The 27,370-nt window shown below is 42.6% G+C and overlaps 1 protein-coding gene across 1 annotated transcript in view; it reads right to left on the bottom strand.

Moving 5' to 3' along the window:
* Nucleotides 1–1,240: 1,240 nt before the first annotated feature.
* The window catches only part of TMEM179 (transmembrane protein 179), a 53,749-nt gene continuing 27,619 nt past the window's right edge, over nt 1,241–27,370 (bottom strand). The window contains exons 2-4 of the mRNA XM_030215029.1: nt 20,751–20,888; nt 13,861–13,939; nt 1,241–1,954 (exon numbers count right to left, since the gene is read on the bottom strand). Of these exons, the coding sequence (XP_030070889.1) occupies nt 1,775–1,954; nt 13,861–13,939; nt 20,751–20,888 (397 nt within the window). The 3' untranslated portion in view covers nt 1,241–1,774. The remainder of the gene's footprint in view (nt 1,955–13,860; nt 13,940–20,750; nt 20,889–27,370) is intronic.

Here is a 27,370-nt window from a genome sequence, read left to right as displayed (position 1 = left end):
AAGTCTCGCGAGGCCGCTTCAACTCTTGGTGGCCATTTTGAATCCCGAGACCGTCACAGCAACAGGATGCATGGCAAGGGCAGCGCTCCAGGCATGAGAGAGGGGGCTCTTTCCTGCCTCGAAGAGGTCACTGGACCACCAGGGCAGAAGATAGTAAGTAAGGGAAGGGGAGGCTAGGATAGGCCCGCCGCCCACCCGCCCGCCTGCCCATTTGTCCAGAAATCCGGACAAACGGGCGTACTGGCAAAACCCGTCCAGACGCCCAGACATGTCCTCAAAAAGAGGACATATCCGGGTAAGTCCGGACATATGGTAACCCTACCCACACTACTCTCCACCCATAAGCATGCCTCCCACACTGGAAAATAAAAAATATTTTTGAGTGTGAGATTAGCGTGCGCTGAGCAGGAAACTATCGTGGGATGCCTCAGTGCGTCCTACGGTAGTGCCCTTTTAGTGAGTGGTAGGCTACTGCACCATAGTAAAAGGGCCACATATTTATGCCCAGGTTCTGCCCCCAGGAATTCCTACACCTACTATGTAGAAGTAGGTGCTATACTGCTGTGTGTCCACTTTCTATGCACAATTTAATAACAGCTATTTTCCATGTGGGAGCCGAGGAGTAGCCTAATGGTTACAGCAGCAGACTAGGAACCAGAAGGCCCAAGTTTAAATCCCACAACAGCTCCTTGTGGCCTTGGGCAAATCACTTAACCTTCTATGCCTTGGGGTCCACTGCTGGGCAGGTTCTGGCAGCATTGTCAGTCTGGGTCATTTCCCCCCTCCCCCCTACCAATGTTGGTCAGCAGCAACATTGCACAGGAGAAGGTAATAGCAAACCATGCCCGTATCATGCCAAGAAAACTACTGTGTGGTCCACTTGAGTCGTCTCTACTCAACAGCACATCTGGATCTGGATTTTCCATGTGTAAAACGTGCTTTGTGAAATTACCTGCTTTGTGAGTATGAGGAAAATGCTTAATACATTTTATTCACAGAACCTACACATAAAGGAAAATGAAGCCACAGAATAAAACTTGTAAATGAACCATTTGTACACATTATGCCATGAAATAAACGTCCATAAGCAGAGCTGTTCATGTCTTATAGCCAGGGCTTTCTAGTTTAGATTTAATTGATATCCAGCGATATAACACCCCAATCCAAAATAATAATAATAAGTACCAGAAAAAGACCATTTCCCCTAGTACCTCTCATCTCTCCCCTGCTTTGTCTTGTATCTTTCTCTCAGTACTGTACCTTTTCTGTACTGACAACTCCTCAATGACAGACTGGAAAAGGCAGACAGCAAATGGTACTTGTGGCACAAAGACACGGTAAACACTGATTTTTTTCGTACTCTCAAAGAACCCCTAATTAACTGGAAAATAAACACCTACATTTACACCTAAGAATTAAGCCCTAAATATAACTATTAATTCTTTGGCCAGACATACTGTTCAGTCTGTATTATAGTGAATCAAACCAGAGGAGCAAGAACAAAAACTTTGACTAATATTTGCTACATCTGGAAAGAGCAGTGGGAATGTACAGCAAAAAATGTAAACCCATCAAAAAGGAAAGTAATTTCTTCAGGGGCATATGATAACGGTTCAGGAAATACTCAGACTATGAATCTGAAGTTGTAACTCAAATAATAGAAATGGTGCATTAGGAGCTGCTTGTTAACCAAAATTCTTACAACAGCTGTGTTCAGATTAACCCACTATAGAAGCTGAAAAGGTAGAGTGCAGGGCGGCTTGTGGACTTGGTGTTAAATGATGCCGCTCTTCTCGTCCTGTAGAGACGTTCTGGAGGCAGACCGTCCGATCAGCAGCTCCTTCTCATGGATCAAGCTATCTAGCAGATCTTCCTGCCTGTAGTTGTGGTAGACCTTCAGAAAGGCGAGAACCGTCACACCCAGCCAAGCCAGCCAGGCCCCCCAAAGACCAAACTGGACAAAACAAATAAAGGAGTGTTACGCTTGCCAATTACAGTTTACAACAGAAGTGTGTACTTGTAGTTAAATAAGCACAAACGTGTCACAGGTTCTAAGCCTTAATGGAAGCATTTAGTTTCACTTTATAAAAGCAAAAAGCAAAAAAAAATAACAAAATGTGTGGTTATGAAATTACCCACAGAAAGATGAAATAAAAACATTAAGAGTTAGTATCCAAAGTGGATAAGTAAGGACCAGTGGTGTTCCCTGGGGTGACTGACACCCGGGGCGGATCGCCCATGCGCCCCCCCCCCCCCCCCGGGTGCAGCGCGACACCTCCCCCCAGCGAAAGGACACCCCCGGGTGTGGCGCGACCCCCCCCCCCACACTCCCAACGAAAGGACGGACACCTCCTCTCAGGTGCATTTTTACCTGCTGGGGGGAGGGGTGCCGCACGCCTGTCAGCTTCGCTCGTTCCCTGCTCCCTCTGCCCCGGAACAGGAAGTAACCTGTTCTGGGGCAGAGGGAGCAGGGAACGAGTGTTGCCGACAGATGCGCGGCACCCCCCTAGCAGCGTGCACCCGGGGCGGACCGCACCCACCGCCCCCCCCCCCCCCCCCCTTGGTACGCCACTAGTAAGGACTTAGCTGGCTAGATCAAAGCCTTTACAACTCACCAAAGTAACTTGCTAAATTTACATCATAAATTTACTTTAGCTAAACTAATATTCTAGCTTCATTTAAGGTAAAGGGAGAAAGGTGACTAGCACTTATTTTCAGTGTTAGACACCTAACCTGGTCAGTCAAACAACAACAGTGAGAAATTTAGCTACTCCCTCCTGACAAAACAAATAGACATCTTCAGCATCCAAATCCCCCTACCAGTACTCTTTGGACGTTTGCAAAAGAATGTGGGTATGATCCTAGACTCCCACCCACTCACGATCTTTCCTGGCATTAGCAGATACCCAAAGATTCCTTCCTTAAGGGCCTCCACTTCCTAATACCCATCTGTCCTCCTCAAAGCCCAAAAGCATTCCCCGAGACTCATGGTCTCTTGTCTCTCTCACTTTGAATGAATATTATGTGACAGAAGCTCTGAGAACCTATGAACGGAATTTTGGAAAGGACATCCAACTCAGAACATGGACTTCCAAGTCTATATGTCAGATATGGACATCCTTGCCTCAGGTAATTTTAGAACAGGATCTGCTGATACACAACCTGCTCTAAAATACATGAGAAGTGGACATCCAGCATGAACATCCATTTTTCAAATTGAAACGTCCAAACTATGAACGGGCAAAACAAGGGACATGGACGTCTGTGTGGCAGCACAGGAGTATCCATCTTATAAAATGGACACCTAGAACTCTACACAAAGGTGTAGTCTAATGATTAGAGTAGCTTCATGATACTTCGGGCAGAAAACTAGAGGTTGCTGATTCAAGTCCCGCTGTAGATTTTTGCACTTTTGTTTCTATTATTTTTAAAAAATGTGCGCCCCACAGGGACAGAAAAATACTTACTGTGATTTCCTTTTCTCCCTTCAGTGGCAAACTGCTCAATCAGGGCACCGTTCTGTAACCTGGATGTGCCAGGTCTAAATACAGTCGTCCATATTTTTGAACATGGACACCCCTTCCACTTCTGCAATCAGAGCTGGATGTCCATGTTTTGGTCCCTTCCTAGTTCCACCTAAAATATGCGCAGACCATGTCCCCTTGCCAAAGGAACATATAGACTTCCATATTGTGGCTTTATAAAATCAGTATTTGGACTTCTATTCAATATGGATGTCTAAATGCCAGTTTTCAGATGTCCAAAACACGCATAGAGCTTCTAAACTAAGCGCCTACATAAATCAATAGACCAATCCCCATTCAATACTGGGTTCTCCTTGAACTGAACTTGTGGAATAGATTTGGAGTTTTGGAGACAGGAGGAAGGTGGAGGTGAGGAAACAAGGACACTATGGAGGAGGGCTTAGAGTCACCTCCTCTATCACGGTTTAGGTGCACCTCTGCACTGTTATAGAATTGGCTTTTTTGTACAGATTTATAGAATTGCCACATATATGTTATTTGTATTTTCTGATTTCCTTTTAAAGACAGAGGAGAAGGGGAAACGGAAGGGATGGCGGTCTTGGGTCCCTCCTCATTTTCTTTTAAATGCTGAGAGGGGACTGGGATAGGGGAATAATTGTTTTATAATTTGTTTGTTTACCTTAAGAAGCTAGTACAGAGCAAGATGGCTAAGTGTAAATTTGAATTCAGTCAGATGTGTAGTGGCATTTTTAACCAGATAAATGCCGCTGAATATCCAGATAAGTAAATACCCATTTATCTTATCTACTCAGTGGGTCTTTGAATACACTATCTTAGCTGGATATGAATGCTTAGGTGGACATAAGAATAGCCATACTGGGTCAGACTAGTGGTCCATCTAGTCCAGTATCCTGCTTCCAACAGTGGCCAATCCAGGTCACAAGAAACTGGCTGAAACCCAGATAGTAGCAACATTCCATGCTACCGATCCCAAGACAAGCAGTGGCTTCCCCCATGTCTGTCTCAATAACAGACTATAGACTTTTCCTCCAGGAACCGTTTTTACCACATCTTCTGGCAATGAGTTCAAGAGCTTAACTATTTGCTGAGTGAAAAAATATTTTCTCCTATTTGTTTTAAAAGTATTTCCATGTAACTTCATCGAGTGTCCCTAGGTCTTTGTACTTTTTGAAAGAGTAAAAAAATTGTCCCATTAAACCATATTTGTCTATGTGTTCTGTAATTGTATTCTTTATAATAGTTTCCACTATTTTGCCTGGCACTGAAGTCAGGCTTACCAGCCTATAATTTCCCAGGTCACCCCTGGAACCTTTTAAAAAAATTGGCATTACATTGGCCACTCTCCAATTTTCAGGAACTATGGACAATTTTAACAACAGGTTACAGATCACCAAGAGCAGATCTGCAGTTTCATGTTTTGAGTTCTTTCAGTACGCTACTTTGTATGCCATCCGGTCCAGGTGATTTTAACTTAGCGATGTGGCTCAGCACGTCTTACAGGCTCACTGAGGTTTTGTTTCAGTTCCTCAGCATTGTCACTCTTGAAAACCATTTCTGGTACAGGTAGGTCTCTTACATCTTCTTCCATTAAGACTGAAGCAAAGAATTCATTCATTCAGTCTCTTTGCTATGGCTTTCTCCTCCCTGAGAGCTCCTTTTACTCTTTGATGATCTAACGGTTCCACAGATTCCCTTACAGGCTTTCTGCTTCTGGTGTACCTGTGAGTTTCTGCCTCTGTGGTAAGCTTCTCTTCGTATTCTCTTTTAGCCTTCTTTATCAATGCCTTGCATCTAACTTGCCACAGAGCATACTAGTGTAACAGGTAAGATAAGCACCTATAATTTAGATGTGAGCATTTGCATCAGCCACAGAGCAAATTCGGATAATTCTTCCATTCATTGAATGATGGTCTTTTGGCTATACTAGCCTCCTTCACTTCACCTTTTAACCATGCTGGCTGTCATTTCCTCTTCTTTCAAACTTTGTTAATAAGTGGAATCAGGGACAATGGAATGCCTTTTTGTTTGGGGGGTGTCTAAGCTCCACCCCAACCCCACTCCAGATCCCAACCTCAGCTATAACTCCCAATTGTAACTTTATTATTTTTCCATTCATTCTTCACATGCAAAATTAAGTAACTCAAAGTAAAAGTTTTTAAGAACCAAGAAATGAACTTTAAGACCAAGAAAATGTGACAAAAATACAGATCAAAATGCCTATGTGTGGAGTACATGTGGTCTGGGCTTCCAAGATGATATTTTTAAACCATTTAAAGTCCTAACCTTTGTGGCCAATCATTTTAGCATCTTTTTAACCATTTTCCTCATTTTATTACAGTCACCCTTTCACAGATTAAATGCTGCTACAGTTGATTTTCTTAGTGACTTTACTCCAGATATTAGCTCAAATTTGATCATTTTATGATCACTATTTCCCAGCGGGCCCAACACCATTACCACTCGTACTATGCCCTGCATTCCACTAAGTGCTAGATCTAAAATAGCTCCCCCACTTGTCTTTCCCTGGATCAGGTACTCTAAGAAGTAGTCATTAATTATGTCTAGGAATTTTACATCCCTAGCACTCCCTGATGTAACATTTATCCAGTCAATATTGGGGTAATTGAAACCACCCATTATTATACAGTTGCCCAATTTACCAGCTTTCCTAAGTTCTGTAAACATTTCTTCACTTGTCTATCCATTCTGTCCTGGTGGACGGTAGTACAGCCCTATCTGTATACTCCTTCCCTTCACACACGAAATTTCTATCTATAAAGATTCCATGCTGCTATCTGTTTCATGTAGAATGTTTATTTTCTTTGACTTAATTCTCTCTAACAAATAGTGCAACTCCCCCCCCCCCAATTTGATCTACTCTATCATTGCGTTATAGTTTGTACCCTGATAATACCTTGCAGATGTAATTGAATCAATGTAATCTCTAACAACTGTCAAATGTAAGCCACATTGAACCGAAACTCATTTTTGGATAATTATGTGATACAAGCATGAATAAATAAATAAAATTGCCCCATTGATTGTTCTCCTTCCAGCAGGTCTCTGAGATGCTTATTATAGCTACCTCTTCATTTAGTGCTATATACTCTAATTCTCTCCCATCTTATTTTTTAGGCTTCTAGCATTTGTATACAGACACTTCAAATTGTGCTTTTTTTCTTGCACCTACAAGCTACTTAGAAGTTGACGGGGATAATTTGCATCCTTTACTCTGCTCTCCCCTTAAATATTCCTGGCTTTCTTTCACCATTCTTGAAACCTCTCTATTTGGATACAGTAAATGTCCTGTTTATTAGTATCCTTCAAGGATACTCCACACCGAACCATGTGCTCCTGGGCGACTGCTGGCTCCCCCTCCACCCCAATTTTAATTTAAAAGCTGTCCTATTTTTAAATGTTACTGCCAGCTTCCTGGTTCCATCTCAGTTAAAGTAGAGTCCATCCTTTTGGAATAGGCTCCCCCTTTCCAAAACTGTTGCCCAGTTCCTAACAAATTTAAATCCCTCATTCCTGCACCATCATCTCAACAACACATTGAGGCTTCTGAGCTCTGCCTGCCTCTTGGGTCCTGCACGTGGAACAGGGAGCATTTCTGAATATGCCATCCTGGAGGACCTGGATTTCAAAATTCTACATAAGAGCCTAAATTTGGCTTCCAGAACCTCTCTCCCATATTTTCCTATGCCATTGGTACCCACATGTACCAAGACAGCTGGCTCCTCCCCAGCACTATCTAAAATGCTATCTAGGTGACGCATGAGGTCCACCACCTTTGCACCAGGCAGGCAAGTGACCAGGTGATCCTCATGACCACCAGACACCCATCTATTTACATGCCTAATGACTGAATTACCAACTACAGCAGCTCTCCTAACCCTTCCCTTCTGAGCAGAAGCCCCTGGAGACACATCCTCAGAGCAAGAGGATACTGCATCCCCTGGTAGGCAGGTCCTGGCTATAGGATACTTCACCAGGGTGGTGCTCTCCTTTTAGGAGACTTCCCTCCTCCAGGGCAGCACAGAGGCTGCCAGACTGGGGGTGGGACTTCCCTACAACATCCCTGTAGCAGTGGCGTAGGAAGGGGGGCGGGGGGGCGGTCCGCCCCGAGTGCACGCCGCTGGGGGGTGTCAGCTCCGCGCTGGTGCACTGCCCTCTCTGCCCCGGAACAGGTTACTTCCTGTTCCGGGACAGAGAGAGCAGTGAACCAGCGTGGAGCCGACACCTCCCAGCAACGTGCAGTTGGGGCGGATCGGCCCTCCCGCTCATCCCTCGTCGCAGGTATGCGCTCCGGGGGGGTGCGCTCCAGCGGGAGGAGGGTGCGCCGTGCTGCACCAGGGGGGGGTGCGCAGCGGCGACCCACCCCGGGTGTCAGCTCCCCTCGCTACGGCTCTGCCCTGTAGGACTCCTTTATGCACCTCTCTGTCTCCTTCAGGTCTTCCAAGTCTGCTACTTTAGCCTAAAAAAGAAATGGGCTTCTAATTGATTTAACAATGGAGCTCCTTCCTTCTCTTCTTAAATGTTTTTATATTGTTTGTAAACCATTCTTACATGTCTATCGAGAATGGTTTATCAAAAGCCAGTAAACTATAAACTTGGAATCCTCATAGAGGGTCTTTATATTTTTGTCCTTATTTAATTGTGGGCTTTTTCTTTATAATTGGTCCTTTCCTTAGCCCACTTGTATCTATGGTATTTTCTCTTCTTTCTCCAAAGATTTTCATCAGTGAAATATTCTAGTTAATCATAACATCTTCAAGCTCCTTTTTCCTCAGAAATGCTAGTGAAAAGTAGCAACCTCGCGTCTCTCTGGTGATAACGATGCTCATCTTAATCACGTCCAATCTGGCCACTAGTCTAGATGTGACAGCAAGGTAGCTCTGTCCTGAGTGCTTAATGATCCCTTCAGTGCTGATTATAAATCTTATTCAGTCTCCTTTTGGGATGAAGTGAGAATTTCCATCTGTACTCCAAGCAAATCATACTTATTCATTATTAAGGCAGAGTGTCAAGTGTGATAGGAATTTTTTTTCAAGCAGAGCTCTTCATCTGAAAATGGGATGTACATGGTCTCACCTTTGGTAATTTTTTTATGTTATAAGAACAAAAAATGTCACAGCCTACAACGAATTCAGTTTCTTCAGTATTTAGCATCTTTGCCATAATTATACTAAACTGCTTCCCATTGTATTAAAATTATTTTTTGCCCTCAGGAATTGAGAAGAGTAGAAAGATTGGTGCGTAATAAAAAATGTATTTCAGAAATCATTTACTACTGAAACTAACTTAAAGCTAGTTAATGAGGGGCACTTTTACTAAGCCACATAAGCGCCTATGCGCGCCCGTGTGGCAATTCTGAGTTACTGCCCGGCTACCACATGGCCCGTATGGTAATTTCAATTTTTACGCATGCTGGAAAATATTATTATTTTCTGGCGTGCGGGCGGTAATCATGCCGTAATCGGCATTTTACACACATAGACCATTACCGCCTGGTTACTGCGTGAGACCTTACCACTAGGTCGATGGCTAGCAGTAAGGTCTCAGACCCAAAATGGACGTGCGGCAATTTTCATTTTTTTACAGGTCTGCTGAAAAATGATTCTGCACGTGCCCAAAACAAGCATCTACACTACCGCAGGCCATTTTTCAGCGTGCCTTAGTAAAAGGGCTCCTTAATAGCTTATGTATATTCAAGTTTATATACTGTTATATTTGTTTTACTATAAGGGGAATTCTATAAGGGGTCAATCAGGTGCACATTATGTGCACATGTTTATAGAATATAAAATTACACACTTGATTAGTACCATTACTTGGTAGTTATGCATGTAAGCACTAGGTGCTATTCTATAAGAACATAACTAAGGAACATAATAGCCATACTGGGTCAAACCAATGGTCCATCAAGCCCAGTATCCTGCTTCCAACAGTGGCCAAGCCAGGTCACAGGTACCCAGGGCTTTTTTTGAGGGGGTACTTGGGGGTACTGAGTACCGGCACCTTTTCCATTGTCTACTAAAATTGACCCATGGTCCCTAAATTTTAATGAAAGAGCTCAGGCTCTACACACCAATTCTGCCTCGTCATAGATTCTGTGATGGGTTGCAGGGGGCCTGGCTATTGTGGGGTGGGTCCCTTAGTAATCACCTCACCCCTGAAGGGTGGCCTGGCATTTGAGTACCAGCAACTTTTTCACTAGAAAAAACATACTGTAGGTACCTGACAGAATCCCAATTAGTCAATGCAAAATAAAGGAGTACATCAACAGAGTAAAATGGCAAAATACCTAAAGCAAGCAAAATACCCCAGAATCAGGTTCTCTGGAACCGAAACACCACTGTGGACTTGCAGTGGGCATCCTGATGTGTCAGTTAAGTACTGGGGTCGCTGGTGGCTAATTTTTAATTTTTAAATGGAATATTGCAATTTTTGTAATGATATTAAAATGAATTAGCATTGAAGGCAAATGATTAACAAGTTTAAAAGTGCTGCAGATCTGAAATAGCTGTGGTCTCTAAAAGATCTAAAAGCCTAAATGATTGCTATATAATGCTTCTATGCTAAATTTAATTTAAAAATAAGGAATTAAAAAATTAAACATTAAACATTGTAGACTAAAAAGTTATACATTTATTAATTAAGGCATATAGTTTCATTTTATGCTTTAGGTATTTTGCCATTTTGTTCTGTTGAAGTACTCCTTTATTTTGCATTGACTATCTATTGTGGAGTGCTGTTGCTTCCCTTGGTTTCCTTGTAGAAACCAAAAAGTGGCAACATTCCACAACCACAAAGAGTAGCAAGATTCTGGAATCCCAAGAAGTAGCAACATTCCATGCTACCAATCCCAGGGCAAGCAGTTGCTTCCCCATGTCTGCCTCAATAGCAGACTGTGGACGTTTCCTCCAGGAACTTGTCCAAACCTTTTTTAAACCCAGATATGCTACCCACCATTACCACATCCTCCAGCAACAAGTTTTGGAGCTTAACTATTTGTTGAGTGAAAAAATATTTCCTTCGATTTCTAAGCTATGTGCTGTCAACGGAGCGCCTACCCATTGATGGATAATGCTGTGTCTATGTTCATTCATGTGGATGTTTAAACTTCTGTTGGTCTTGCCTACATATAATTTATGACAAGGGAACTGCAAAAAAATATTTCCATGTAACTTCATCGAGTGTCACCTAGTCTTTGTATTTTTGAAAGGGTAAAAAAATCAATTCACTTCTACTCGTTCTACACCACTCAGGACTTTGTGGGCCTCAATCATATCTTCCCTCAACTGTCTCTTTTCCAGGTGATTGCTCCTGCCTGGTCCCTCTAGATCCCAGGGAATCTTGAAAGTGGTAGGCAGGGAGGCCTTATGGCATTGTGGGCCATTTCCAGGTATGGGGAAAGATGTGCTGAGAAAAATAGTGCTAAAACAAAAAAGGAGGTAAAAACCCTCACGGGACCGTGAGATATAAAACAAAAAGTGAGGAGAGTGAATAAGGATACCAAATAATTTGTTTATTCACATAAAAAATAAAAAATAAAAGATAACGTAATTTGCATTAAAAATGACCCGACACGGCCGTGTTTCGGCCCAAAGGCCTGCCTCAGGGGTCTTTGTAACCTCGGAGAATATGACTTGGAATGTGTGCTCCAAGGGGAATAATAAGACAAAACTCTCTTGGGTCTCCTCTCTTCTAAAAAATGTTAAAAAACAAAGCGAACTTGTTATACTCCTCTCCGAAGAGATGTGTACAAATGTAAAAACATTTGTACACATCTCTTCGGAGAGGAGAAAAATAGTGCTTCAGAAAAACTGCAAGGTTTCTAAAATCAATTTTAGAGCATTTCAAAAATGTGAAAAGTACCATTAATTTCACCATGGGCATCTGTCGCAGATGCTGTCCAGATCATGGTGCTGAACACCATAGAAGCAGGCGCTAGTAAATTCTGAGTTCTATTGGTCTTTCTTGTTTGCTGGATTTTCATTGTATTCTCTCTTGCTTAACTACTGGATTTAGCATTTCATTGGTTTAATAAGGTGACAGTGCGCTATACAAGTAAATAAATCTGGTTAATCAGAACAGTGCAATGGGATCCTGTAACTAAAATTGTTTTATCCTTGATGATGATTGCCACTAAAATAGGCCAAGTAAATGTCTAACCCCTTGTTTTCTAAGCCTCTCTAGCAACTGCCTCGCGACAATGCCAACACAGCCCATTCAAAGTAAAGCACTCGACTTTATGCAATAACCCGTGTTATTTGCCTGCTAATGCCAGTTAAAGGGCTCTAATGCAGGGTTCAGTGCCATAATACAGTGGTATTAGGTCACTGTCCTGCTTATAATCGAACGAGAAAAACGCCCAAGTTCCGACCTAAATCGGGAGATGGGCGTCTTTCTCACAAAAACAAATAAAGCGGTATAATCGAAAGCCGAACTTTGGACGCTTTCAACTGCACTCCGTCGCGGATGCGGACAAAGTGGACGGGGGCGTGTTGAAGGCGTGTCGAAGGCGGAACTGGGGCGTGGTTATCACCCAAACAGAGATGGGCGCCCTTCGCCGATAATGGATGCGTTTGTAGCTAGAATTTAGGGCACTTTTCCTGGACCCTGTTTTTTCACGAATAAGGCCCCAAAAAGTGCCCTAAATGACCAGATTACCCCCAGAGGGAATCGGGGATGACCTCCCCTGACTCCCCCAGTGGTCACTAACCCCCTCCCACCACAAAAAAATGATGTTTCACAACTTTTTATTTTCACCCTCAAATGTCATACCCTCCTCCCAGGCAGCAGTATGCAGGTCCCTGGAGCAGTTGTTAGGGGGTGCAGTGGACGTCAGGCAGGTGGACCCAGGCCCATCCCCCCCCCTACCTGTTACAATTGTGCTGCTTAATGCTTAGTCATCCAACCCCCCCAAACCCACTGTACCCACATGTAGGTGCCCCCCTTCACCTCTTAGGGCTATAGTAATGGTGTAGACTTGTGGGCAGTGGGTTTTGAGGGGGATTTGGGGGGCTCAACACCCAAGGGAAGGGTGCTATGCACCTGGGAGCTCTTTTACCTTTTTTTTTGTTTTTGTAAAAGTGCCCCCTAGGGTGCCCGGTTGGTGTCCTGGCATGTGAGGGGGACCAGTGCACTATGAATCCTGGCCCCTCCCACGAACAAATGCCTTGGAGTTATTCGTTTTTGAGCTGGGCGATTTCATTTTCCATTATCGGTGAAAAGCAAAAACGCCCAGCTCACACCTTGGCGAATAAAACATGGGCGTCTATTTTTTTTGGAACATACGGTTCACTCCGCCCCTTCACGGACCCGTTCTCGGAGATAAACGCCCATGGAGATAGGCGTTTCTGTTCGATTATGCCCCTCTGTGGGATATATATAGTAATGAGATGCAAATTCTCGAATGTAAATCCTATGGATTGCAGTGAATACTGCAAGCTGTGTTATACATGGAAACATAGCATCAGATAAAAGCCTGGGTTATTTTACTGTTCTGGGAAGATAGGGCCACCAAGTTCAGTCTGTTTGTCCTGGGCCACATCTTAAAGGGGCCAGCCAAGGTGCAGCACGCTGCCTCCCCATTACACGCTGCCCTCTTCAATGACCCCCATAGATGGAAGCTCCTTCTGATGGATCCATCCAAAGTCCAATACTCCCAAGCCTGGTGACCCTCCCCTCAAGTCTGAGCCCCAAAATAAAGGCTTCCCACTTTACAGCCCCCCCCCCCCCAAGCACAGCCCCCCCCCCCCTGTGTTCTCCTTCCAATATCACTTTCCCCATCTGGAAATACTCCACAATGGGAAGAACCCCTGGAAGGCCTCGCCACCCATTGCTACCCTAGACCTAATGACAATTTTCTGGTGTCTAGTGATGTCTGAGCAGGAGGGATCCTCAGTCACTCCTGCCCTTGCCTTTGCTGGATTCAAAATGGCACCAGAAAGCCCTAGGAAAAGTCTTACAGTTACTACTGCTAGGGGTCAGGTTTCTATTTAAGGTTCTATTTTCTGGGTGTGATGATGTTAGAGGGAGCTCTGGGTGGGGCTTCTGTTTGAGGGGATGTAAAGTGGAGAGCCCAATCTTAAGAGGCACCAAACTCAGGGATACCTGAACTTGGGGGTCTAACAGAAGCAGTCTCACCTCTGGGGGTTCATTCAGTGCCCAGTACTTGGACTGCCCCAGGTCTAACCAGATAGAGCCACAGTGATCAGACAAGATATTAAACACAACTATCTGGATAGAAGCCACTAAATATCATCTCGTGACCCAGACAATGGTAGATAAACAAGCAGAAACCACTCTTGCCCAGTTAACCCCTAATTTCTAGAAAAGATCCTACCTGTGCCGTAGCAAACTGATCATAAAAAGAAGAGTTGTCTAAATTCAATTCCAGATCTCTGTCTTGTAATTCTTCACAGCTGAAACAGAAAGTATTTACATAAGGTGAAATTACTGCAGACAGGATAAATGAAAACACTCATACATCATCAAAATTTCAGGCTTTTGAAAATATTTTTTTGCACTTTCCTAGCAGGTGTTATGTCATTTTAGCTACAATTTCTGCAGTTTTTATAAGGACAATTTTATACAGACACACACAGACCATTTTAGGCAGGTTGTAGAAGCTGGAATTGAGACGTGCAGGTCAGTGCGTCTAAAGTTTCACCAGTAATTTAGAACAGAATCTGCCAACGTGGAGCCTGTTCTAAAATATTTAAAAAATGGACATTTATGCGTTGGGTGCATGCAGCATACACATCTATTTTAGAAAGATAAATATATATAATATCAATGGGTTCAAAGCCAGCACATAATCAGATATGTTGTTACAATGGCAAAATAACTAGATATGTGCCAGCTCATGCTGCTGGATTCTATATATTGCGCCTAGTGTTCCACGCCTAAATCCATGCATATTCCATAACAATGCACAGAACTTAATTGGTTTAACACAGTGGCGTAGCTACATGGGGCCACGGGGGTCTGGGCCCCATAGATTTGGCCCTGGACCTCCCTGCCGATGACCCTCTCGACCCCCCTCCCACCGCCAACACTCCCCCTCCGCCATTCGCTACCTTTGCTGGCGGGGGACCCCAACCCCCGCTAGCCAAGGTCCTCTTCTTCTGGCGCAAGGCTTCATTCTGTTTCTGTGAGTCTGACAATGTGCAGAACGTCAGACTCACAGAAACAGAACAAAGCCTTGCGCCGGAAGAAGAGGACCTCGGCTGGCGGGGGTTGGGGTCCCCCACCATCAAAGGTAGGTGATGGCGGGGGAGGGTTGGCGGCGGGAGGGGGGGTTGAGAGGGGCGGCGGCGGGGGGTCAAAGTTGTTGGTGTCGGCGGCGGGGGGGGGGCTAAAATGTGCCCCCTCACATCGGGCTCTGAACCCCCCTCCCGCTGAAGTCTGGCCACGCCCCTGGTTTATCAAGCCAATCAGCATAGTTAACAGAAATTAACAAGCAATAATGAGCACTAATTGGCAATAATTAGAATTTATGTGCACAACTCACTAAGGGACCCTATGACAGTGGCATGTTAGCCCTAAATGAGGCTACCACCAGGCTATCATGTCCCCCGGTAGTAATTTTAGATTTGGTGTGCGCCCATAATGCCTGGATGATTTATTTATTTCCTCCCACACATGTCGTTTCTGGCGGTAGTCGGCAGTTGAAGCGTGCTGACCGGTCACCGCACATGTAGCGCATGAGCCCTTAACACTAGATTAATGGGTGGCGTTAAGGGCTCTGGCTAGTTTTGGACACGTGCCAGTTTCAGTTTTACCGCATGCCCTTTTCCCCGTCCCATTTTTAAAAAAGCCTTTCACAGACACAGTAAAAACTGGTCCAACACGTGCCCAATGCATGCGCCTACAGTACTGCAGGGCCACTTTATACCGCAGCTTAGTAAAAGGACCCCTAAGCTTATGCTGTAACTCACTGCACCTAAATTCTAATGTGCACATCCAAAAAGGAGCATGATGGGTGGGGAAATGGGGGTTCCCCAATTGATGTGCATTGTTATAGAATATGGCCCAGCCCACGTAAATCTATGCGCAGGGATTTACGCCATGTTTTCATTGCTGTAAATGGATGCATGTAGTTTTAGGCACTGGGATATCAACTTAGGTGTATTCTATATACCACGCCTAAATCTTATAGAATACTCTTAGGCAAAAATGATTTTGCATGGATTTTACAGGCACCATACATAGAATCTGCCCCATAATGGTTATCTTTGCAACCTTAGAAACATAGCCAAGTATTATCCTGATCCTGTCACAGTGAAAGGTTTCCCTTGTCAGTTTGGCAAGGGGGGGGGGGGGGCAAAACAACTGGAGGATAAAAGGGGCAACCCATTAATCTCTTCAGTGGAGTGCTGCTCATTAGCATCTCTTCACCAAATTCTATTTATTAAATGTGCTTGGTAGAAGGTGTAACTCCCAATGTCGATGTTTTGAAATGGAGAAGAAAATGTCTCTCAAATTACCATGCCTTTGTCCCACCCAAAACATGCCCAGACTACACCTCCTGGCCTGTTGCATGTACTTAGAGTTGATAGTACTACTACTACTATTACTACTTATCATTTCTATAGCGCTACTAGACGTACACTTGAGCTACATATCCTGGCTTTGTAAAATTGGGACTTAGGTATTTAAGCAAGATAAATGTTTAAGTGCTGGTTTATGAATCTATCAGATGCAAATAAGGCTTGTAAAATGAGGGCCATGGAGGGGAATAATCGAACGGTGCCGGCGAAATAGATTGCCAGCGATCTATTTTGGTGGCGCCGCAAACAGCTGGCCAAACCGTATTATCGAAAAAGATGGCCGGCCATCTTTTCTTTCGATAATACGGTTTGGCCCGGCCAAAGTTCACCGAGTTTGAGATGGCCAGTTTTGTTTTTCAGCGATAATGGAAAAAAAATGCCGGCCATCTCAAACCCAGCGAAATCCAAGGCATTTGGTCGTAGGAAGAGCCAGCATTTGTAGTGCACTGGTCCCCCTGACATGCCAGGACACCAATCGGGCACCCTAGGGGGCACTTCTAAAAATTAAAAAAATATATAAAAATAGCTCCCAGGTCCATAGCTCCCTTACCTTGGGTGCTGAGCCCCCCAAATCCCCCCCAAAACCTACTCCCCACAACTCTACACCACTACCATAGCCCTTATGGGTTAAGGGGGGCACCTACATGTGGGTAGTGTGGGTTTTGGGGGGGTTGTAGGGCTCAACACTTACCACCACAAGTGTAACAGGTAGGGGGGGATGGGCCTGGGTCTGCCTGCCTGAAGTCCACTGCAACCAACAAAAACTGTTCCAGGGACCTGCATACTGCTGTCAGGGAGCTGGGTATGGCATTTGAGGCTGGCATACAGGCTGCCAAAAAAGGTTTTTATTTTTATGCTTTTAGTGTGGGAGGGGGTTGGTGACCACTGGGGGAGTACGGGAAGGTCATCCCCCATTCCCTCCGGTGGTCATCTGGTGAGTTGGGGCACCTTTTTGAGGCTTGGTCGTGAAAATTAAAGGACCAAGTAAACCCGGCAAAATACTGATTAACGCCACTTTTTTTTCCATTATGCGCTGAAGCCGGCCATCTGGTAGCCATGCCCATGCCCGCCCATGTCCCGCCTTCGCTATGCCGCCAACACACCCCCTTGAACTTTTGCCGGCTCAGCGATGGGAAAGCGGCGATGGTGTCAAAAAAGCAGCTTTCGATTATACCGATTTTGCCGCTTTTGAGAGATCGCCGGCCATCTCCCAATTTATGTCGGAAGATGGCCAGCAATCACTTTTGAAAATAAGCCTGATAGGCATCTATGTGCATTTATAAAATAGGCAAAACTACAACCACCAACTAATGAAGACTACTTCTTAAATATACACATGGTTGCCTAAACTGTGGTGATGGCTGATCACTCTTTATTTTACTTTCAGAGAAAAAAGCCTCTGTCTGTCTGCGGTCAAAATTTAGAAAATTGTATGGCTCACAGAACACTGTCTTCATCGGCTAAAAAACTTCCATTTGTACATCTGTATACTATCTTCTGAAATTATTTTGATGCCATCACCACAGTTTAGTAATTTATAAAATAGGATTACACTCTTCCGGGTTAGCTTTTAGTGCGGATTCCACTGTTTATTTCTAAAACATGAATCAAGAAACCTTCTAGCAATAAAACTAAAAATTGTGCTCTATCAGTGCTCAATTTGTGACTACTTTTTTTATATATATTTTTTTAATATGCTGTTTCATTGAAGCACACTGGCGTTAGATGCGATAGGCAAAGGAAGATTAGGGTAGGAAGGAGGTGTGCAATGATGTTCAATAAGAGGCAAAGCAACAATCCTGTGAGCAAGTCCTCTGGACGATACCCCTTCCACTGAGCACAGCATATTAAAAAAAATATTTAAAAAAAAAGTAGTCACACATTGAGCACTGATAGAGCACATTTTTAGTTTTATTGCTAGAAGGTTTATTGATTCATGTTTTAGAAATTTATAAAATAGGCCCAAAGTAGGTGTTTTGCCCTCCAAACCTAGGTAACCTCTTATAAAATAGAGACGCAAGTGGGTTTGTCCATGTTCACGCCGCATTGATGCTTGATGTTTGGCTTTGTTCAAATCGCAGTTGCATTTAGATTACCTGATTTGCTTCCTACTGAGAATGACTCCTAACAAAGGCACAGAGGATGAAACATGGCCACATAGTGTCTTCCTCGGAATTTTCCACATTGAGTTTTCCCCATATCAGGGATTTGGATTTTATGATTAGATTAAAGACTTTTATGACATCAACAGAATCCTTGTTTTTGCTGCCTCACTTCATAAAATCACCCTCTGCGTGAGTAGGTGGGCAACACAAAAAAAAGCAGGTAAATGTAAAGCATTTACGTTGGACATTCCACCTATACCTGTATACATAGGCCAACTTTTCAAGATTATTGGGGGAGCTAAACCCAACAGAAATTATCTTCCCTGGACACAGCCAAGGAGTTTGTTCAATAATGGGGGTGATCGAGCACCCACAGAGTTGGGTCCTATGCTTGTATATACATGCTGTCACAATTGTGGTCGTGACCCCTCTCAGACTCACCTTATTTCCGGTGGTCAGCTTCTGAGCTGGCTTCTGTCTGTTCTTCCTGAGTTAGTTCTGTCTCTGTCTCTTTGTGCTGGCTGCTTCCAGCATGGCTATGATTACTCCACTATACTGTACCTGTGTGTGTTAAGCCTCTCTGTGCTTCAGTATGCTTTCTGCCTGTGTCTTGGTTTGTGTTCCTCTTGCCTTCTGGTGGCCAGAACCGGTGGCTGCCAAAGACTTTCCAGACTTTCTTTCTGGTCCGGTCCAGATATTCCAGCCTTCCAGACTTGGTTTGAAGTTTGGCAGCCAGCCTCACCCGTAGCAGCCTCATGATTCCTGCAGCTAACTTTCAGCTGCTGATGGGTTTATTACCACCTGGAACCTTCTGAGTTTGCCTTTGCATCGTCTAAGGTCCCTGGTTTGTTCGTGCTTTGTTGCACTTCTGCCTAGTCTAGTTTCTTCTATTGTTCCTTGTCTGATTCTAGTTAGTCTTTGTGTAGTTTAGCTTAGGTTTATTTGCTTATTTCCCTAGTCTTGTTTCTGGTCTGTATTCCTTGTCTAGTTTCTGTTTGTCTGTGTCTCTTGCTTAGTGGCTGCTCTACAGCTTTCAGTCCTGTCTCTTGTCTGTCATTATTTGTACCCTGTTTTAGTGGCTGCTCTGCAGCTTTCAGTCCTGTCTCTTGTCTGTCAGTATTTGTACCCTGTTTCAGTGGCTGCGTGGCAGCTTTCAGTTCCTGTCCTTTAGCTTGTCCATTTCCTGCTTTGTGTAGTATTGTCTTTCTGTGAGTCCTAGCTCAGTTTCCTGCCTTGCTGCCCATGTATATTCCTTTCCCCTCTGACCCTCAGTTCCTGTTCAGCCTAGTTGGTATCCAGTGCCTGCCCTGTCTGGTAAGTCCTGCCGGCCGCCTGCACCCAGGGGCTCAACTCCTGGGGAAGGGCGGTCAAGTGCAGGTGAAGTCTAGCTGTTTCTGTCGGAGTTCTGCCTTGTCTCTGGTGTGGGGTGGTTTTGCCTGCCACTGCTGCTCCACGGCAGTGGCCCAAGGGCTCATGAACCTAGTTTCTGCCTTGAAAGCCTGACAACTGCCTAGATAGCTAATGCTGCTGAATATATGTCTAATTTGAAACTGTCTAAATTATACCTCCAATATTCAGTGCTATTTAACCAGTCAGAACAGCTGCTGACCGGTTAAATAGCGCTTAACGGGCTATCCACCGATATTCAAGGAGGGATAACCAGTTATCCCCTGTTGAATATCCCCAGTTAGTGACTAGCAGATAGCCAGTTATATTGGCCAATATAATCGGGTATCCGACAATTTTTAAACCAAGTTTTGCAGCCATATTTGGCCAAGTGAAAGCTTGGTAAATCTTTGGCCGGTTTAAAGATAACCAGCTAAGTCTGAATATTGACTTAGCTGGTTAGATTTAAACCGGCCAAAAATAAACCAGATATTCTGTGCCGGTCACCGGAAATGGCCCGGCATTGAATATTCGGGCTTAGCACCAACCGCAGGAGTTAGCTGGTCTAACTCCTGTAGTCTGAATATCGCCCCCTATGTGTTTCAAATTATATTTTGCCCATCCTGCTAATATTGGCTCTATATTTCATATATAGGGCCAGATTCTATATATGGCACCTATAAAATCGGTGCCAAAAAAAAGTGCTATTTTCTAAGCTGCACTTAAAGTCAGACGTGGTTTATAGAATAACGCTTATGCCTGGGAATCACACCTAACTTTAGGCACAGCCATTTGCACCAAATGAAACATGGCGCAAATGAACATGCCTAAATTGGATGCATACCCCCCCCCCCCATATTCTATAAAAACACCCCTTTACTTACTCACGTATGAAATTTAGGCGCAGATCCACGACTACATTTATGCATGCAGGTTCCAATTAAATCTAATTAGTGACAATAATTGCTTGTTAAAAAGTCAATTATTGGTACTAATTAGTTCATTATTCAATTACATTATGTCCGCAAATTAGGTGCATGCCCAAATTTGTGCACCCAATTTTTGATAACATTTATAGAATTAGGGGGATACTGGTTAAGGGATGCAGGTGGTTGTAGATTGTACAATATTTTAGTCTTATGTTAAAACACACTGCTGAAAGTGCCAAAGTAGAAGAAGGTATTACTAACCTGTATGGAATGCTTCCTTTTTCTGTAATAGTATCACACCACATGTTAAATCCAACACTTACTATAGTACTAGCAATAAAGATGAGAAAAACCACAAAGGAGCTGATCAGCAGATTCAGGAAGGCATAAAAAAAAGAGCTGCAATAAAAAGGAAAGAAAAATGTAACTCATAAATAGCTGAAACACAGTATCAGCACTCTCTCTGAACAGCATGCATTGAGTACACAGAAAATATAAGTAGTCTCCTTAGGCATCTTCTTTAATTAATAACTCCTACTACAGCTGGCAAAACCAAGGATTATTCTTCTAGATCCTCATTATCTTCATCACTTAAGCTTTTTTACATTCTTTTTTTTTTTTTTTGTAAATAAGGAGGCAGTATTTTAAATCACAGTAGCAATTTGTTTGGGTGTCACATATCATTAAGTCTACGGAAGCACCCACCAGGGTTGTAATCAGGATCCCCGTAGTGGGATATGCTCTTTTTTGGTGAAAATCTGGACCTACCAATATCTGCAGAACATACACGTCCCGAAACGTAGGATTCTGTATATTCTGCCTGTGGCATGGGCAGAGTTAGCCTTGGATGTTCAATGCCAGGCCATGTCTGAGAACGAGCATTGACTATTTGGGGCTAATTTGGCATGTGCTAGCTGCTGGATCTTACACAGCTTCCAGCTGATATTCACTAGGACCTGCATAACGGTATCTGGCCAGGTCCTAACCCCCCTCCACCCAGTGATTCTGATCCCCCTCCTTGTGGCTCTCCCTTCCATCCCAAAATACTACTGAAGTACTACAACACTACCATTAGAGTTCACAGTGGCCATTTTGAAAGGGCAGCTGTGACAGACAAGAGTGAGTGGGCATTGCTCATGCCCATTTTCCACTAGACTACTAGAAATCAGGCAGATAGGCCTGGAGGGATCCTAGGAGGGGTCTGTGTTTTAGGGTGTGAGAGGGAAGAATGGGGTGTTGATATTCCAGGGGGTGGGAGGGAAGGAGGGGAGATCAGGAGGGGTTTGTTGATATACCAGAGGGTGAGGGTGGGATGGATTAGAATACTTCAGATCAATACCTGGGAAATTATATGACTGCTGATTGTTATTCAGTGCCAGCACCTCAAACCTAAGTGGGTATAGTTAGAACTGCTTTTTGTGCACAAAATGGGCCTGATTCTATATATGGTGCCTAAAATTAACGCGTGTTAGGCAATTACACCTAAGCATATTCTAAATATCATGTATAAATCTATGCACGGTATTTAGAATACGCGTAGGCGTAGTTCATGTGAGTAAATCTATGTGCGTCCATTTACGCCAAGGAAAAGCTGGCGTAAATCCTTGCTGTAGATTTATGTGCACTGGCCCATATTTTATAACAATGCATGTAGATATTGGGTTGCCCATGAAATGCCCATTTCCACACCCCTACGCATGCTTCTCTTTGCCTGCGCGCATTAGAATTTAGGTGCAGTACATTACAGAATATGCTTAGCAATCTACGCAAGTAAATTCTAATTTTTGCCAATTAGTGCTTATTATTGCTTGTTAAGAGCTGTTAGCAATGCTTAACAGCTTGTTAAAACAAGTAATCTACACACATAGTTCTAGAACATGCCTAGATTTACACCCAGAACCGCGCATAACTCTAGAGAGCTATAAAGAATCCGGGGGATATGTGCATAAAATGCAGAACTAAGCATATTTAGGTGGTTATTTTAGAAGTCCTATTTGTGATTTGCACATGGAAATACCATAATTAACACATGCATGTCAAATAAAAGTAGAAAACCTGAATTTAGAAAGCCAGGATTCATAGGCACAAATGGTAAGGGGTGTGGTTAGGGTGGGGTCAAAATATACATGTGTTTCTGGATAGCAGTGATATTCAGAATTCAGTGGTATTGCAGAATGTTCATAAGCGCCAAGATCAATGTCAGGATTTCCACCTGCTCCCAAGCACGTCTAGGTTTTGTAAAGTGCTTGTTTTGGGAAGCTTGACTTGTCCCAGGCCAGACATCTGAAGTCTCATTTGTATGTTCTTTCTAAAATCTGCTTTTTAATCTGCATCAGAACAGGTGTACATTTCTGTGAGAGGATTTGCATACTACCGGGGCGGCTTCTGGAAGTTTATTTTATATTGGTACATAGGTATCTTTGTAAATTATGCATAAAAAAGGATCTCTTTTAATGTTCCATATAGACACCATGTCATAAATTCAGTCCCTTAATGCTCATTATCCCATTAACATCCTTTAGTCAATCAGGTCTTTCATGTTATAGTGCGACACAATCTTAACATCCCATGTAATTTCAAACATTTTTAAAATGTACATTATCCTATCAGCAAAACCTAAGGCGAATGCTATTATTATTTATTTACTTATTTATCTATCTAAAAAAATCTATTCTGCCTACAACTAGGTGGATTACAAATCAACATACACAATAAAAGAGATAAAAACCAACATATATACAGATCAGTACATTGCTCAAAATAAAGTCACAAGCATCAGCTCTATGAATGTTCAAATATGTCTTTGATATTTTACCAAATTGATCTCTACTGCTACACAATCTCAAGTAACCTGGTAAATCGTTCCAAATTTATGAACCTGATATCGAAAAAGCAGTTTTCCAGGTATCAGCATATCTTGCAGTTTGCATCTTGACATTTGTCAATAACTTCAAGTTCTCAGACCGCAAAGATCTAGCAGACTGATACTCTTGAATCACATCTTTAAGGAATCAGGGAAAGCAATCAGAGTACAATGTTCGGTAGACCAAACATACCACCTTGAACTGCACTCAACAGCGAACTGGCAACCAATGCAGTGAGAGAAGGAGCAGGGATATGTGTTCAAACTAAGACACACCCACCAGCAATCAGGCAGAAGCATTCTGTATCACCTGCAATGCCTGTACTGTATCTGAATATAACTCACCTTCAGCTACTACTGAAAAAGATGTGAGCAAAATCCAAATAAATAAATACATTTCGACAAACTGAAATATAATGCATTGTACTAGCCAATATGGAAAATCACTAAACCAGTGGTTCCCAAACCTGGTCCTGGAGGCACCTCAGCCAATCAGGTTTTCAGGATATCCACAATGAATATTAATGAAAGAGATTTGCATGCAGTAGAGGCCAGGTTTGGGAATCACTGCACTAAACACTGTACCACAGAGCAAAAATCACATATTGACAACATTGGTTTTAACTTCAATAAATGAAGCTGAAAAAATGCAGACTTAACCATATGCAATACTTGATCCTGCATAGACAATAGAAGGTCAAAAATAATACCCAACATACGCATAAGCTCCTGCACTGGCAACACAGATTCACCCAGTCTCATTGACCGGCAGTGAAGCAAATCTTCATCCTTTCACACAAACATTAATCCAGTATTACTAAAATTTAAAAATAATCTATTAGAACACATCCATCTTTTGACAGCTGCCATACAATTGCTCATTCAGTCAATCCACTCAAACCTCCTTGCACTAGAAAAAAATTGCACATCATCACTTTAAATCCTGTATCCTGGAGATGAAAACGGTAACGGAGTTCAAACATGCGTGGGATATGCATAGAGGAATCCTGTTGAGAAGGAATGGATCCTCAGAAGCTTAGCTGAAATTGGGTGGCGGAGCAGGTGGGGGGAAGAGGGGGTGGTGGTTGGGAGGTGAGGATAGGGGAGGGCAGACTTATACGGTCTGTACCAGAGCCGGTGATGGGAGGCGGGACTGGTGGTTGGGAGGCGGGAAATACTGCTGGGCAGACTTATATGGTCTGTGCCCTGAAAAGGACAGGTACAAATTCAAGGTAAGGTATACACATATGAGTTTGTCTTGGGCAGACTGGATGGACCATGCAGGTCTTTTTCTGCCGTTATCTACTATGTTACTATGTAACCTGTAAATCTCTGAAAACTCTTCCTAAAGAGGTCACACAGATGTTAAATAACAAGGTAGAAAGAGTGGAACCCTGTGGCACCCCCTTCAAAACTGTTTTTCCTTTACCATATACCTAAAATGTCTCTCTGTTGATTCTGTTTTAGCTTTTACATTATTTCCTCTGCAGGTTTATCATATTCCTCTAGATTTTGCTAAATAAATGTGCTTGCATGTAGAGTCACCGAGAAAGCAGATTGTCAAGTTTAGGATTTTCAGCTACCCCACTGGCTGCACTCGTACACAGACTTTATGGGGTGGATAATTAGATGTAGTGGTCTCTGCCCTGCACTGTGGAAAATTAGAGAAAACAGATCGCCAAAGTCTACATTATTTCCTTCTTCTTTTCATTACTTCCCAAGGTATGAAACTTAACCCTGTAAAATCGAAGGCAATATGGATCTCATGTCGTCTCCCTCTTCCTGAGAGTCAAGCTCAGATAAATAATATCCCATTTCCTCTCTTCAGCTGTATCGCAGTATTAGGTGGTGAATTAGATTCTTTCTTGACCCTTGATACTCAAATTGTGTCAGTTACCAAATCCTCTTATCTAGCCATCAGACATCTATGCTCAGTAAAATTATTCTTTCCAGAGTACAAAGCTCTTACTTTCGTACTCATCCTGAATTGCATTGACTAATGTAACTTTTTTTAAATTTAAAAAAAAACATTTCACAAGTGATTCCTTGTTAAAGCATAACAGAGCACGTAACATTTAATGAAAAAATGCAATAGAAAAACAACATATTTCTTCCTTAGACCAGAAAATGGAGGGGAGTAGATATAATAATAATAGGCGATCAAAGCAAAAACTAAGAAAAGTAAGGCTATTACATGACTTTGGGTGGGGCACTTATTTTTCAATTTAGCACAATCATTTGCACCAGCTATATAGCTGGTGTATTGTGGACAAGTGTTTGACATGTTACGCTGTTATCCTATAGTTAGAAGTAAGCACGTTATAGACTCGCCTTTATAGAATGTCCTTGTCTTGATGCTGAACCTTTCCATCTTTTTTCTTAACTTCCACCTACAAACCTGTCCCTTATGTTTTCCAACAGCACACCTTACAGTCCTCTTATTTGTCTTAGTTGTAATATTTATTTTATTTTATTTCATAGATTTATATCCTGCTTTAGAATCAAAGCGGGTTATAGTATAAAACATTCATAATATCAAAAGTACTCAACAGAAAATGGCATTCATAAATCATAAAACTCAATCATCATAAACATAATAGGGAAAACTGCCAAAGAAACAGACCCATTTTTATCCATCACTAAAAGCTTTTACAAAATAAAGTTTTCAACAATTTTTTAAATTGTTGATAATCAGTGCAGAGTCTTAAATAACCTTGAAGATGGTTCCACAAATTCCCCCCAGCTATTGAAAAAGTCCGATTCCGTGTTTCTATGAAACAACAACGATGTGAAACAGAAGAAGCAGATCTCCTCAAGGATACATGATGTGTCACAAGACAGCGAAGATGATTCAAAAAGTAAACAACGCTCCAGATGAAAGTGACTATTTATTGGATAGTGAACAAGACTCGACACAGTTGTGTTTTGGCCTATAGGGAGTCTTTGGTGTTCTAGAATTACATCCACTTATTGTGTCTATTGTCGTCAGTGTCTCAAACGAAAGCTTGCTGCGCTGTATGCGCCGGAACAAAACAACAAACAGGCACATTTAACTGTTTCATCGATATGGAACGTAAATCCTACTGTGGTTCAAATATATCCACTGAATTTTAAAAATATTGTGGAATTTTACCATATATACGTTGATTGATCAAAGTTTTATACTGTACATGGAATTTTACCGACAACAAATGCAAACATTTCAATGTAGAAGAAACATGCTCAAAACTTACAAATTGCGATACTGTGCCTCCTATTGTTTGAATGTGAACATGATACATATCTTAAGAATGGAGGCAGTTAATTATGTACCGCTACTCGGACCAGTATTAAAATACAACAGAGTCTTCCAAGAAACATTCATATCCGGAGACAAGGTAGGAATCTAGGACATTATTGTTCTCCTACTATTCACTTTCATTTGATCAGCAACCTCAGTTTATGGCTAAATACAAGCAGCATTCAATGGACAGCAAGTTCTATACAAATGTCCTTATTAATGCAGCATAACTTAAGGGAGCATAAAATATTAATGGAACCATCACTAAAATTATCTCTTTAAAGTACTCCAAGTATTAATAGCTTAAACTTCAACTGAGGGAGCCCTCATTCTAATGAAAATGAAATGTAAATGATTAGAATACTGAAAATTATTAATGTCCTTCGTGAGCCGAACCATGAAATATTAAAATCTCATTATATGAAACAATTCCAGGAATGTAAACCAGTATATTTCCAGTATACACATCAAGCTCACCTTTTGCAGTTTATTCCACTGCCTTTTTTTCCCTTTTATCAGTAGTTAGAACCAGTTTTTAACTACTCTAAAAAGCCCTTCGCTTTGGAAGGTGGTCAAAATGCGCTGCCTTCACTTTATTTGATTGAAGAAGATTTTGAGATAAGGTCACCAGGCAGTGGACTCTTGATTGCTAGACTGTAAGTGCAACAGATAATAATGTGACTCCAGTGGCCAGGCTAAGGTAATCTATTTGGGACTGAGCCAAGAAGAAATGAAGAA

This window comes from Microcaecilia unicolor, chromosome 9, assembly GCF_901765095.1.
Source record: "Microcaecilia unicolor chromosome 9, aMicUni1.1, whole genome shotgun sequence".
Classification (NCBI taxonomy): Eukaryota; Metazoa; Chordata; class Amphibia; order Gymnophiona; family Siphonopidae; genus Microcaecilia; species Microcaecilia unicolor.
This window is presented reverse-complemented; position numbering and strand designations above follow the sequence as displayed.